We start from the raw sequence: 14,308 nt of genomic DNA on the forward strand, positions 1-14,308 counted from the left end.
GCATCCAGGTGCTTTTGAAGGGAAAGTGTCCAGAGACCGGAGTCATAAAGCATTGTTAGGATGTCCTTAGTATATTCAGGGTAGCCATGGTGAAGGAAAAGTCAGCGAATTTTACATTAAGTCAGGGAACTTCTAAATCCTAACTCAAAGGCAGTCAAAAGTTAGGGAAATTGATTTTTGGCTCGCCGCTGGGTTTGCAAAGGGCTGATTTCAGTGACTTCATCACTGGCGTTATTGCCAAAGGATTTATCTTTGGTGTTTAGCAGAAATTGGTGTGTGGTCAGTGATAGTCAGGGAAAAATAAAGACATTTTTTTTATTCTGGTGAGTGGCAACGCTGAAGTACCACAGGGGAGTAAGTACTGCTCCGTTAGCTTTTATTTGGATCGTCATACTCGAGGATTTCATACACAGAATCTAAAGTTAGAACCACCTTGTACAGCATAATAAACAGCACCACAGGAAAGCACCGCTCCGTTAGCTTTTATTTGTCTCGAGCCCTGCCAAACACAGGGTTTTCACCTTAGTTAGGATGAAGTTTACAAGTTCTGACATGTTTGACTTGGGCTGTTGCCTCTGTGCTGATGATGGCAGATTTCAGTTGCTTCATTGCGGAGATGAGGTTTATTTTAAACAAGGTCCTCTATAATGGACTGGCTTGCCTTCCTCACCGTTTTTAGGCAGTCGTATTACCCTCCTCCCCCCACACACGACTTCCCTAAAAACGTCTGCGTGGGAGGCTAAGGGCTGGTTTAAGCTTCTAAATGATTGTACTGTTTTTACACTTGACTGTAAATTGTGGGGCATGTTGTACCCAGTTATATCATACTTAATTAAATACCTTGCTCTGAATTAAAGTTCGATTTCAACATCTCCTGTATGCCCTTGTTAAGTTCAAGTGAATTTTTACTGATAACCACCGACACCACCCCACCCCCCTCCTTCTCTCCCTTCAGTTCCCCATCCTCCCCCTCGTGGCTAATAAAGCTACATTGCATTGTTGACGTCATTAAACCCAATTGGCGGGGCGCAGAAAATTTAAGAGCGAAAACAGGTGATAAAAAAATCCAATTTTCAGAACACTAAAATGCTATCTACACTATTTAACTAAGCTTTGAAATGAAGACTTTATTTCCAACAATTTAACGTCAATTTGTTAAGTAAAACCTAAGAGCGATTGAAGGACAACAGAAATTGTGTGGTGATAATTTAGTCGCCTCCCACCAACCAGTTGCTCGTTTTAAATCCCGAACTCGCCGTCATCCACGGCCTGAGTTTCTCCCTGCTTCTCCGGGTTTTTCTCAACAGACATTTATAAATTCCAATTCAGTTGGTCAAAGCTCCGGGGTTTGTTAAAGAGCTACTCTTGTCTTTTTTTTTTTTTTTTTTAAAGTTTATTTATTTGTCCTGGCTAATTATCCCGTTTTTTTTATACTTTTATTCGTTATTTCTGTGCATTCCCGAACATTTTCCAGTTATTATATTTTATTTCATATTTTTGCCCAGTCGACGCCAATGGCGATTTCATCCGAAAGGAATCCAAATCGAGGCTTTTGAATGCATTTGAATTGTAGATTATTTCTAAATTATTCGTCTTTTTCTTCACACCTATCACCACCACGAGGAACTTGAAACCAAGATGGACAACAGTGAAACCTTACTCCGTCCTTAAAGTTGTTTCCTGGACAAAATAACTCAAAATATTATTAATGTTGATGGGATTATTTCATGGAATACTGTCCATATCGCCATGACAAGCTTCTCTTCATATTCGTTCAGCTCGAAGCTGTTTTGAACCGATGGCCAGAAGTCTGGACTCAAAGGGTTAATGATACAACATTTTTATATTTAGAATTGCTTATTATAGCATAAAAACACACACCTTTTGAACTCGCTTTCATTAATTCATTTATTCTTTCCTTGATAAAGGCGTCATGAGGTCGCCGAAACGTCGGAACTTTATATCGTTAGTTTTTACTTGTTTATGTATTACAATCAAAATAATTCAAATAAAACAGAAACCAAATGTTCAGAACAAAAACAAAATAAAGCGAGTAAGGTACAGTGAGTACATCTGTTTGTACATTGTTCGCTTTTCATACTGTAGACAGTTTATTTTCTCTTTCGTGAAATGAAGCCGTCAAGGGTTGTCTGCTTGAGCGAGCGTTCGTGCATTTTTGCTAAGCAAAGCGTTAAACTCCGCAAACATTAAACTTCATTATCAACTGCCACTAATGCTTCTTTAACCGAACTGAAACTTCTTTTCACGTAGAGGAAGGTTTATAGTCTGAAATGTCAGCCGTCTCCTCCCCCTAACCCAACAGCCCACAGGGGGCACGCCCCCTGTGGGTTAGGGGGAGGAGACGGCTGACATTTCAGACTAAGAGGAAGGTCAAAATCGCCCGGGGGGGGGGGGGGGGGGACTCCCATATGAAACAGACGAGGAATCTCGTCGTCTCGCTTAGGGGTGTAAATTTTGGATTTTGGTCTCGCTTAGTGTGTTTCGGGAAAAGCGTCAATATTTTACACCGCCAAGGTCTCGTATAGGGTTCCGTGAAGAAACACAGAATTACGCGAAGAGAAACAGAGGTCAAATTTTCTTTTTAACTTGTTTTGTTTACCGCATTAGGGGTCAAAATTTGCTTAAGCCACGCCCAGATTGGTCTCCTTTAGGGGTCACATAAAGCTTGAGCCACGCCCAGATGGTCTCCTTTAGGGGTTTAATTCAAAATTTCCGACGAGCATCCCCGTGTGTTCCATATGGGAGTCCCCCCCCCCCCGGGCAAAATCGTCCTACCTTCAGACGAGAATATTTTTGTTTGAACAAATCTGTAGCCTTTGAGCTGGCGAGATGTTAGGCCCCAAAGGGAATGGGGAAATGGAGATCTGAAATCACACATACTTCTCGCGGCTCCGCGCCAAAACTTTACATTCCGTACTCGGACAATAAACCGCCACTACGCAGGTCATATTACTTACTGCTACCAAACAGGAAATACACACTCATTCTCAGTTAAAGTGGCTAATTACTGTCTCATGACCGAAAAGCTTTATAAAACCTATAATTACAAAAACTAGAAGAACGGACCTATGAGGCGTAACTTAGGAAAGCAAACATATGTCGGTAAGTACAACTGAGTCACAATTGAAACGCCTTCAATCTTAACAAAAAATGGTCAAATTTTTGTTTAAAGATCAGGGCTGAGTTGCTCGAAGCATGGTTAGTGCTAACCATTGGTTAAGAGGTATTAAAACCTATAGGTTGTCATGGTATTTAACCCGGGTTAGCGCTTACTATGCTTCGAGCAACTGGGCCCAGGGTATCAAACTGTTCTCTCATTCCCGCACACAGCTTTGGTGAAGGACCTGTCGTGTAGGATTTCAAGTTATTCTTGGTTTTCACGTGACGTCACCAAATTCTAGAATTCAAAACTGGGAGGCCTACAAAATGTTTACCTTCATTCAAGGAAAGATTACCTAAAAATATGTCTGTTCACAATTTCTTAGCTCGATGTCGTGCTTCCTTTTGAAAATAGAACAGTTTCAATTTCCGAGTTTCCATCGTGCGTGACATCAGGAGGACGGCCGTGACAGAGCTTTTCCGTATCTTAATAATGACTCTTCGGGTGATTTTCAGCATTCTAAACAATTTAAGTTTGAGGAGAAATATTAATCTAAACATTCGAAAATTCACAAGGGCAAACAAACCTCTTTTCTGACAAAAGTGAACTCCAGATGTTTTTTCCTATTTCCGGCCGCCATGTTTGTGCCCCTCAGAGGGACACAAACATGGCGTCTCCATACTAAGCTCTATAAATTTATTTGGAACATTTTGTCAAATAACTCGAGTACGGAATGCCGCACAGACCTGACACTTGGACAGATACCTTATTTATTTATCCTCTATACCATGTTAATTTCTTGACTTCATTCATGGAATGGTTTCGATTTTTTTTTCAATGGCGTGACAGTGAAAACCGAGAATTACTTTACTTTGTAGGTACTAAACGTGGTAACTATTATATTTCTCTGTCCAGCCGAGTATCCAGTTTCCGTACTCAGACCAAACTAACACAGCTGGTTTTCAAACAATTTACCATTCACTGTTTGTACAAGCCGCTACAGTCACTTGTATAGTGCACCTTAATTAGTCAGTAAAAAAGTGGATGTTGGGTTTTTGCAATATGATTCTGAATACAATGTAGTGAGAAAAAATGCCGATAAACAAACGTATAATCATGTCTGCCCGATAACTACGATGGGATGACAAGAACGGACGCCATACAGCCGTGTAATGTGATGTATGCAGCTATTTTAATTAACCTTGTCGGGTTTAATTATAAAGCCCTGAGCAAGACCGAAGGTAGCATGGTTAGCTGTAGACTTGCTTACAAGTCGAGCTTAGAGAGCGCGAAGCGCGATCGTCAGAGCTCGAGCGAGCGAGCTCGGAGCGCCAGGTCCATTCAACGAGAAGCGAGCGAGCGACTTTGAGAAAGTCTAGGTTAGCTGTAGCCTCCCACGCAGTCGTTTTTAGGGGACTCGAGTTACCTCCTCCCCACAAGGAGGTAATACGAGTCCCCTAAAAACGACTGCGTGGGAGGCTAGGTTAGCTGTAAATCTTTTGTAATTCACTTCGTGATTTCACTGTTGTCAGTATGACAGGATGAGAGAAAATACCGCAAACATTTTTGCCCGGTGTTTTATTTTCTGTATGGGTAAACCAAGCTGAGTTTAATAAATTTATTGTTAAATTACTCTTATCACCTTCGGTGTTCCGACATCGTTAATCGAAGAAGCTATATTTGATCAAAGGTCTTTGAGCCACACGGCCCTGTTCACTGATCGATTACAAACTACAGTGGCAGCAGTTACAATTTACATTACTGATCTACACGGATTCACATGTCTACAATTCTACACAGATAACTGGGCCTAAGCAGTTATGAGGGCTTCGTCATCAGTTAGGTCTCCCATCATCAACAGTCTTTCATCTTCTACAAATAAAAAAAAGGAGAACGACAATACCTTTTTTCTCTAGACCTGGTTCAAAGAACCGGTATAGAAAGTAAAGGCTTTGTTCAGACCTAAAGGCACGGTTTCGGAGCCAAGCTCCTGACCAGTTTGTCCCACTCGATGCTTGGTTCCTTGTAGTTAAACCCAAACGGCTTTCAGTTTTCTTTACTGTGCTCTAGTATGAGTTCAAGTGGGTTTGTCATAGAAGTGGAGCAGACCTGATTTATGACGACATATTTGCTGCCAATACTCAGGCTACAACTCAACTTAGTAGAGCTTTCAGCCCCGAGTGCTGAACCACGGAGAGAGTTCAAGAAAAAGGTTGAAAGAGACAGAAGCAATACCTTCCTGTTGTTGTTGCTGTTAGAGTTTTATTTTCAGTTAGTAGAAAAAAAAAACAACAACAACAACAACAACAAAAAACTACGTGCGTAGCCTTGACACGACGTGACCGTTTCTTCTAAAACTTAGAAGAACAAATATTGATTGATGTGCCTTGTAGAAATAGCACGGATTCTAATAATTGCAACCAATTACTCCCGTTTTCTCAGTTTTCTACAAAGTATGAACCTGATCAGCCTATAGACTTTTTTGTAGGAAATAGAAATAAAGAAAAATAGGTTCCAGCCAGCTGTGCGTGGGAGCGCTGCTTTCCCGCCCCACCCTAGCACACCCACAACTTGTTTTATTTGTCGTAAGAGGCCACGGAGAAACCTCATGAGTTCCGCTTTCGGCGCCTCGCGCCTCGCCAGTTCACACTTTCACTTCGAGGAATCGTGTGTCGCTTCATAAAATTGAACATAAAACGACTGCTTTTCAATCTACCGCAACTCCCTTCCTTTGCTGATTTTTTCTCGCAAAGCAAAGTTTTTAATGAAAGAAGGCTTAAATCTAAATTTCTTTTAGCTTCCTTTAAAAAAAACCCATATCTGGGATGTGACCTTTTATCAGATTCTCAAAAACGATTTTTTTTATTCATTACGCAAATTACACATAAGGCAACTTGGAAATGACCCGGAGTCTATGTTAACTTTCTATCAATATACCTTCACTTGTGTTCCCTGCATGATCGTCAGGATAGAATGGGAGATTTTCCATAATGCGTTTGTACCGCGTCTGGCGTTTGTATTTACGAAGGAAGTAAACGATGAAAATGACGATAAGGATGAGACCAACAGCACCCACGGCGATTGACCAATAGGGGAACGACTTGGTTGTTGGTGAAAATTGACGCGCTTTAGTTGGTGACGTGCGTGTATTGATAGATATAGCCATCGACGAGGAAGAGCTTGCAGACACTGGTGTTATTGATGAAGGGACGACCACGGTGCTTTTAGGTGGTTTTCGTGGCAATGGCATTTCTGTGAAGGACAAGAACATCCTTGGAATTACTGTAGGTCTTTTCCAAGGTAATGTGGAAAAACATTAACACAAATTGTGCGATAACATTGATTTCAACTTGGTGGAAGGAATAATTCGTTGATATAACTTCAGCTAAATTCTGTGTATGTTCAGGCAAGACATCCATAAGAAGGCAAATTTCCAATTTTCTTAACAGATATCGACAAAGATTCTGCTTATGTTCATGCATTCGCTACATTTTTACAATTCCTTTGGGGTTGCAAGTCGTTCACCTCAAAGTCTTCGCAGTATGTGGGATGCATAGAGAAGGGAATGGTTGGTACCCAGTGGGATTCACAAAGCCGTCTTAGGAAAGATGTGTCCTATACATTGGTTGAAATCCAAATCCTGTTGTTTAGATACAATATTTAGGATGTCGTGAAAGAGATCCATGGTTATGCATGGTGGTACATAATAGCAATTATTAAAAATTATTGAAAACTGGATCATTGTATAATGTAATTCTAGGGATTTGTTTGGTTTAGCGACCATGATATATGAACCATTATACCATGCCAGAGAAATAACGACCATTAAATTGTCTTCTGGTTGTTCTTGCAAAGCGAAATCAGCAAGATCTAACAATGTTTGTGATTGTTTTTAACAAAACAATTATTCCACTCGCGCTTGTAGAATAATCGTTCATCTCACAGCGATATTAGGGACCTTACGAATGCAAGACGGCAACGCGAACGAAAACTGTCACTTAAAAATATAACTTTCCTTCATTTGCGCTAAGTCGCGATTATTTAACTCGTTCAACATCTACACAAACGACAAAAACTACCCAGGAAACAAATCGGTAGAAGTGGCGTTCAAGATAAGAAAGAGAATGAAAAATTTACCGCCGTCTCGTGTCACGTTGTCTGCAAAACCTTGACTTTGGTCATTTCACGTTGTTGTTTTAAGGACGACGGTAGAGAAATGTACCAAAACTTTAAACGCACGTGCAGAGCGATTGTTTTTGCTCATTGCGCCTTTTCTTTTGTGGCGTTATCGTTGCCGTCGCCGTCGTGTTTTCTAAGGTCCCAATCTCTTTCCAGAGCCCTCAGAATGGTAACGAGGGCTCTGGGAACGAAATTGGTACTATTAATAGTCACTGACGTCGTAGATTGCGATCTTTCGACTTCTTACTCCCAGTCTTAATCAGACGATGAGGACGACTGGCCACACTTCAACATTTAGGCCACGAAGGTTGGCTTCGATTGGCGGATTTAGGCTCTCACTGATTCGGGACGAAACTATCTCCTTATAGTTGTCCACAGTTGCTCCTATCACTGCGGCCATGTTTGGATGAGCCCAGTCCACACTCCAGGATGAAATGTCGCGATCTACAATTCGAGGATTCATTTTACCTAAAGAGAGCTTCATATATCAGGCCCTTGGAAATTGACACTTGTAAGAATGTTGGTGGTGAGGTCACTGGATTCCTTCAAGGAACTAACAACCTAATGTAAGAATCAATAAGTTAAGTAATTCGCCCAAAGCAACTTACCGGGATAGTCAATAGTAAGATTTGTCCTTTCTCCATTACCGCACAAAGTTTGACAAGCGACTCCAAAGGTGAATTCTTGACCAGATACAGGTCCAGGTATTTTCAGACGCAATTGGGTATTCACTGTTTTATAATTGAAAAGAACAAGCTGTTTCCTTGTCACCACAATATCGTATTTCTACGTGAAGATAAAGAAAAAGAAAAACGCATTGTCGTTTGTATGTTTTTACTAGTCTGCACTGGAGGTCATAGTCAATCTGCGGCGCAGGCTAGTTTTTACCAGACCACCAGCAGCTGTATTCAACTATCCGATTTCATATATAATCATACCAGCTACTCAGCCAGAGAATCGAACCAACCAGCCGCACCTAAGTTCCTTGCCCCTACCGACGAATTATATCACTGGACCCTAGGTAGAATTAAGGCGCGACAGGGCCCTGATAAAACCCTGTTCAAGAAAGGCTGATTTAGCAACAGTGCGGTATTCCTGATGCGTGCGCCGTTGTCAAATGACGTTCCTGCTCTGCTGCTAAATCAGCCTAAAGTTTGATGGTTCTCCTATAACAGGCCGGGATCTGAATTCTGGTATGGAGGCTAGATTCATAGATCCCTCATAAGTTAAGATGTTTCCTAGGTATTGTTTCTTGATAATAGCCTATTATCAGTCTAACAATAGTCTATTGTTCTTTGACAAAAGTCTATTGCTGGACTAACAATAGCCTATTATGTTGAGAAAAAATACTTAAGAAAGATCCTCACTTAGGAGGGATTCTGGCCTCAGGCTTTCAAGGGATCCCAATTTTTCAAATTGATTCCAGGAAGGTGGAGAAAAACGTTGTTTCTTCCAGCAAAGCAAGTTTAAATTCTGTTTGTCTAAGGCAGGTCAGGTGAGGTGCATGAAAAATAGCTTTATCGTGGAATAGCTTATTTTGAAAGTAGGATTACATGCTATTCGAGTATCATTTCATCTCGAGGCCACAACTGCAGATCCTCTGTTTGGTGACCGGGGAACCCGCTCGCGAAAGGTCGACTTTCTTCTCTTACGTGAAACGTAATATCTCTGCGCCTCGGCCGTACGGACCTCTGCTTTGGTCTAAGAGAAATAAGGGGGGAGGACCTCCCCTACATCCGCATTGTAAAATTTAAACTGCCCACAGTTATCGCCCACCTTAATACTTGTAGTTTTTGCATTCTTTGGTGGGCCCCACATCAGCAGAAAGCCGTCGGTGTCGTTATTTTCAGCAACTACCTTAATCGCCAGGTTAGTGACAGGACCAGCTTGTGGCTTTATTGAGACAGTAACCTTACTCTCTGCAACAGTGTGGAATCTGGTAACCGCTCTGACTGTAAATGTGTAAGTACGGCCACAGGAGAGGTTTAGGCTCAGACTTGTGGTATAACTCACGCTTGTGGTAAAACGACTCTCGCTCTCATAGCTGACACGATGAATGATGACCTCATAATACTAAAAGAAAAGGAACAGCCTTCTCAGTGAACTCGCCTAAAGATTTCTTTTCGACGCCTAATAGGGCTGCTTTCAATACGAGAGTCGCAAACCCGAAATAAAATATGCAAGTCTGGTCAGTTATAAATTATATAATTATAAATCATTCAATTACTCAGCCAAACTCAGCCAAATGCATATTCCGAGGAAAATGCACGTGGCAGCCTTCAAGCACTGGGAAACGTCTACCAGAAAGTCATGATTTAGGTTTGGTTACTTCAGTAAATGGTCAAGAAAGTAGCACGAACTACTTTTAACAAATCAAAGAGCACGATAAAGTCACATTTAGCAAATCCAATTGCTTTTTGAAGTTTAATGTCTGACTCGTTCCCAGTCATCTCTCGCATTCTCAATATCATAAGACGCAAGGGTGGATAGGAAGGAGTAAAACTCTCATCCGCTTGCGTCACGCCGAACAAGAGAGAGGACTGGGCTCGAGTAAGGCTCAATGTAACATTTTCGCTCCCTTATAGGTGCATAAGGTTTAACTTACAATTGACACGTTCCTATCCAATGTGTAAATTCAACACAAAACGTATTTGAAATAAATATTTTTGATGGTTTGTCTCTTGCTTGTATAAATTACATTTATAACCATCAGTGGTCGATCTTCTTCTACATTATCATTTAGCTAGAATTGGGCTGAATCTAAAATTTGAGTTAGTAACATTTTTTAAGTTACAAATGTGCGTTGTATTTGAAATAAAACGAAAATAAAATTGCTATTAACAAGCTTGTAAATCACTTGCCTTCGTCTCGTGATTTTACAGGCTTCTCTTGTAGTTTCTCCCAACATCCCCCAAGTGTGTTTTTTACGTCGATAAATCCCTAGTAAATGTGGTTTATTGCTTTTCTAAAATAAGTGGGTGGAAAATATTTTTCCACGAGTTTACTGGCATGATAGACCATAGTTTTTTTCACCAATCAGAACGCATGTAGTATCTCAGTTGTTTTATAAAGATAGATAATCATTTTTTTGGTTCGGCAATTACTTCACATAAGTATAGTAACAGAACAATATTTATAAGTTGGTTATTACCTGAACAGCCATTTTATAGACCGGAGCTTTCCAGGTAAGGTGAACAAGTGCCTCGATGTTGTCATCCACTCGTGCGTTCAAGTTTAAAACTGGTCCCAAATCAGAATACGTAACAGTGACTGCCGTTTGACCCCATCTTCCAGATCCATATTTTGTGTGCACAGAGATCTTTACCGTGTACCGCGTTCCGCTATGCACAGATATATTCACTGAGGTTTGATGAAAGTCATACACTTCTTCATATCCGATTTCGTCGTGGCGGCAGTCATGGCACTGGAACGTAAGCTGATAATACTGTGAAATAATACACAAGAGTTTATTATATTCAATGGCTAATGCTTGGGCATGTGATATGGGTCACGCTATAGTAATGTCTAATTAGTAAGGTTTATTATTCATAATAGCAGACCAAAATTGGCCAAAAAAGGTTTACCATAATCAATGACTAGTATACAAAAACAAAAGAAAAATATCGAGTCTTACAGATGCGTTTTATTGTCAACAAATGCCTTACATATTCTCTAGTGTAATGGTTACTTTTCTCTCTTTTACTTCAATTATCACTTGGCGAAATGAAATAAATAAGGTAAGTAGTTAACCGCCCTGCATATGAGTAATACCATCATTATTTTGCTTTGAATATATTTTCACGAACCCCATGTCCGCGACATGAATTCTTTACCGTTGCAAAAAAATCTTAAGAGCCGTTGTCAGTAACTTTCGAGAATCCGGCGACAGAAGCGAAAATTCGAATTTTTTTTTATTTGCCCCAAAAGACCCTTTTGGTGAACTATTTTCAAAAATTATATTCAAAAGATCCAGCGAATTTTTTTTCGCCAAAAATTAGGAAAGTTCGAAATCGGCCTCAACGTGCCCGATGGCCCGATTGAAATTATGCAAATTAGTACATTTTCAAAACTCTCGTTCAAGACAAGGCAACGTTTTCTCGAGTTGAAACTTTCACAATCGTTTTTACATCCCTTTTGCTTGCTTCCAAACTATATTTTATCTCGACCTGAACATTCTTTTATTTGAAGTTAGCAACGTAAAGAATACAATGTTTGCTATTTCTTAGATAGGGTGATTTTAGCCATATTTCAGATGACCATATCATCGGAGGTATACGAATATACTGGTAATGAAACAACTTTTTTGAACGGGTAATTTTTCTTATTTATCATGTTAAAATATTTAGTTTGGCCCGTGAAAAGCAAGCGCGCTAGGTCGAGATGTGTGGAATGCACTTTGACACAATTCGCCATTTCAGCACTTCATGTTCCTCCTGTAACTTTGCACGTGTCAATACAGTTCACGGAAGCTTTTAGATAAAAGCCAAGGTCTCTGGTTTCATTTCATGGTTTAATACACGTAAATAACTAGCTTTAAACTTGAGAGCTCCCCATATTAGCATTAAGTCATCAAATGATTCGTTTCAGGTGAAATTTTCGAGTTTGTATTGAGCCGTTCAAGTGAGATGAAAGAGCCGTTTCCAGGGAAACAACTTGAAATCAGTGAAATTAATACCATGTCTCTCATATCATGCTACACTTCCAAACTACCGTTATTTTTAAGCTAGAAAGTGTAAATGCTCCTTTTTTGCGTGACCTAAAACAGAATTTGCTTTAAATATTACGAATAAAGTCCACTGCAATAAAAAACTGAAAAAAATCGCGCACCGACGTAAATGTAAACATCAGCCGTTTCTCAACTCGCCACATGGATGAAACGCGTCCGTTGTTTTACCTCTGTATACATTTATGACCAGAAAGTAGAAACAAAAATTCTTCTCTATGCCCATCTGTATAAAAACACTTGCCAACCAAGCTTTTGTTTTTCTGTGTGTTTGTCGAAAATACTGAAGAATAGTGCAACATTGTTACTGACTACTTGACTCATTCAATCACAACCGGATAACACGACTGAATACTAGATATAAAAAAATGCTCTTAATTCTCTCCAATCGTTACTCACATTACATCCGGCGATATCACATCCCCAAGGCAAGGCTGAAAGTTGTCTCAAATTCCGCATATTAAAAATTTAAAGTTTTGAACAACGCGAACAACTTTCATTGCGTGACAAGTGAAATGTGATACGCAAGCGCGCGAAAAGCACAGGAATAAGCTATGTCAACATTTGCGCTTGTGATGACAGTGCGAAAATAATTTTTGAAATTACAAGAAGAAATTAAGACAAGTCAAGGTCTGCAAGGTATATTTGATTGCCGGATTGAAACGAAAATCATGTATCCCCCGGGGGGGATTTTACCAAATTCTCATTAACAACAACAACAACAACAACCTTTATGCGTGGTTCAATTCTACCTGTTACCATCCCCCCCCCCGGGCACACCCCCGGGAAAACTCGGCCCGTCTGGCCCGGGGGTCGGGAATTTCCTCAAGCGGTCTTGCCCGGGGGTAGGGGGCGGGGCAAATCGAAATAACTACTCACGCAAGGACTTATGGGGTGACAATGGCGGCTAACTACGCGGAAAAGGCCACGTTTTTCCCTGGCAAGTCCATTGAGTACGTTAGCGAATAGCTGGACCAGAGAAATCTGTCGAAGCTGAAAGCTCTGTTTGAATTTAAGTGTTATTGGTAATTTGTAGCAGTTTATAAAATGAAAATATATTTTATTTTATCGATCTGATGGGGGCGATGTGATTTATATTTTCATTCATTACTTTAAAAGCTTATCCCGGAGCTTGATTTGACGTAAGTATCCGAATTTAGTAGCTTTATTTCGTATATTCAAGGCTGTTTTTTTTTCATACTTTTATCTTAAATGCTAGGTATACGCTTTGAGTAAATGTTTCGGTTCCCAGATTTGTTCTCAAATTTTACAGTTGGTTTTCTGCATGCAATGCGTACGCGTCGCTTCGAATTCAACTCGAATCTGCGGCAATCAGCTTTGACTTCTTTAAATATGTATACGCGTTCGTTCTAAAAGTTTAGGATTTTTCAGGTTCTTGGTTTTGTTTAAATAAAGAAATAAATCATCAAAACGAAGCAGTTTATTTTTAGTCCATGTCATGAGTCCCGGGGGTGGGGAATTGTCTCTTTCTGTGTGCCCGGGGGTGGGGAATAGAACGTCAAGTACACAAATGCCCGGGGGTGTGCCCGGGGGGGAGATGGTAACAGGTAGAATTGAACCACGCATTATTTTCCTCAAAATAAAGCCGAAATTAACTAAAATGAAAAGTAAACAAATCAAGAGCTTTCGAGGTCTCAATGCGGTATTTCAATACTATCCTCAAACAAAAAGCTAATATATTTAGGAGAGTAATGTTTTTCTTTCGCCATGGAACCTCTCCGTGCGGATCGATCAAGCTCAAAAAATGCGCAATGTTACGCTTAATCAATGCAAAAAGGGCGTTCGCTCGCACCCATACAGGCACAAAAGATCCGGCCTATGAACAAATTCAGGACGAAATAGTGTTGTTGCTAGAAAGGGCAGGTAAAGTGTTTTCATTTGAGTGAAACTAAGAGCATGAAAGAACATTTTATTTCCTTTTCTGATTTTCCCCTATTTTTTTAGAATCGTTGTTCATCATGATCAATGTATGCACTGTGGCTTAACCTAATCCAAATGGAACTCGTAATAAAGTTATATCTTCAACCAATTCCATATAAAGACCACTATAAATTGAATAATCACTAGACTCTGGTACACAGGTTCAAAAGATACTCTCACTGGCCTTTCAAAGGCTGTTTGTGTGGTGGATACTCTGGAGCACGCTAGGAGGATTTAACAAAGACAACGTCAGACTTGAACAGTGACGGCCCGTTAGAGATAACACCGTCTTTTAGAGCGAACACGAACATCCGAGAAATACCAGCCGTGCCCCTTGTCCTTTG

General features: G+C 40.3%; 1 protein-coding gene across 1 annotated transcript in view; it reads right to left on the bottom strand.

Moving 5' to 3' along the window:
- Positions 1-4,859: 4,859 nt before the first annotated feature.
- LOC146453295 (uncharacterized) overlaps positions 4,860-14,308 on the bottom strand; it is a 49,326-nt gene continuing 39,877 nt past the window's right edge. The window contains exons 24-28 of the mRNA XM_085096778.1: positions 10,452-10,745; positions 9,077-9,373; positions 7,909-8,086; positions 6,059-6,373; positions 4,860-4,993 (exon numbers count right to left, since the gene is read on the bottom strand). Coding sequence (XP_084952904.1) covers positions 4,932-4,993; positions 6,059-6,373; positions 7,909-8,086; positions 9,077-9,373; positions 10,452-10,745 — 1,146 coding nt within the window. The 3' untranslated portion in view covers positions 4,860-4,931. The remainder of the gene's footprint in view (positions 4,994-6,058; positions 6,374-7,908; positions 8,087-9,076; positions 9,374-10,451; positions 10,746-14,308) is intronic.

Source organism: Pavona decussata, unplaced genomic scaffold (assembly GCF_977016875.1).
Source record: "Pavona decussata unplaced genomic scaffold, jaPavDecu1.1 SCAFFOLD_339, whole genome shotgun sequence".
Taxonomy (NCBI): domain Eukaryota; kingdom Metazoa; phylum Cnidaria; class Anthozoa; order Scleractinia; family Agariciidae; genus Pavona; species Pavona decussata.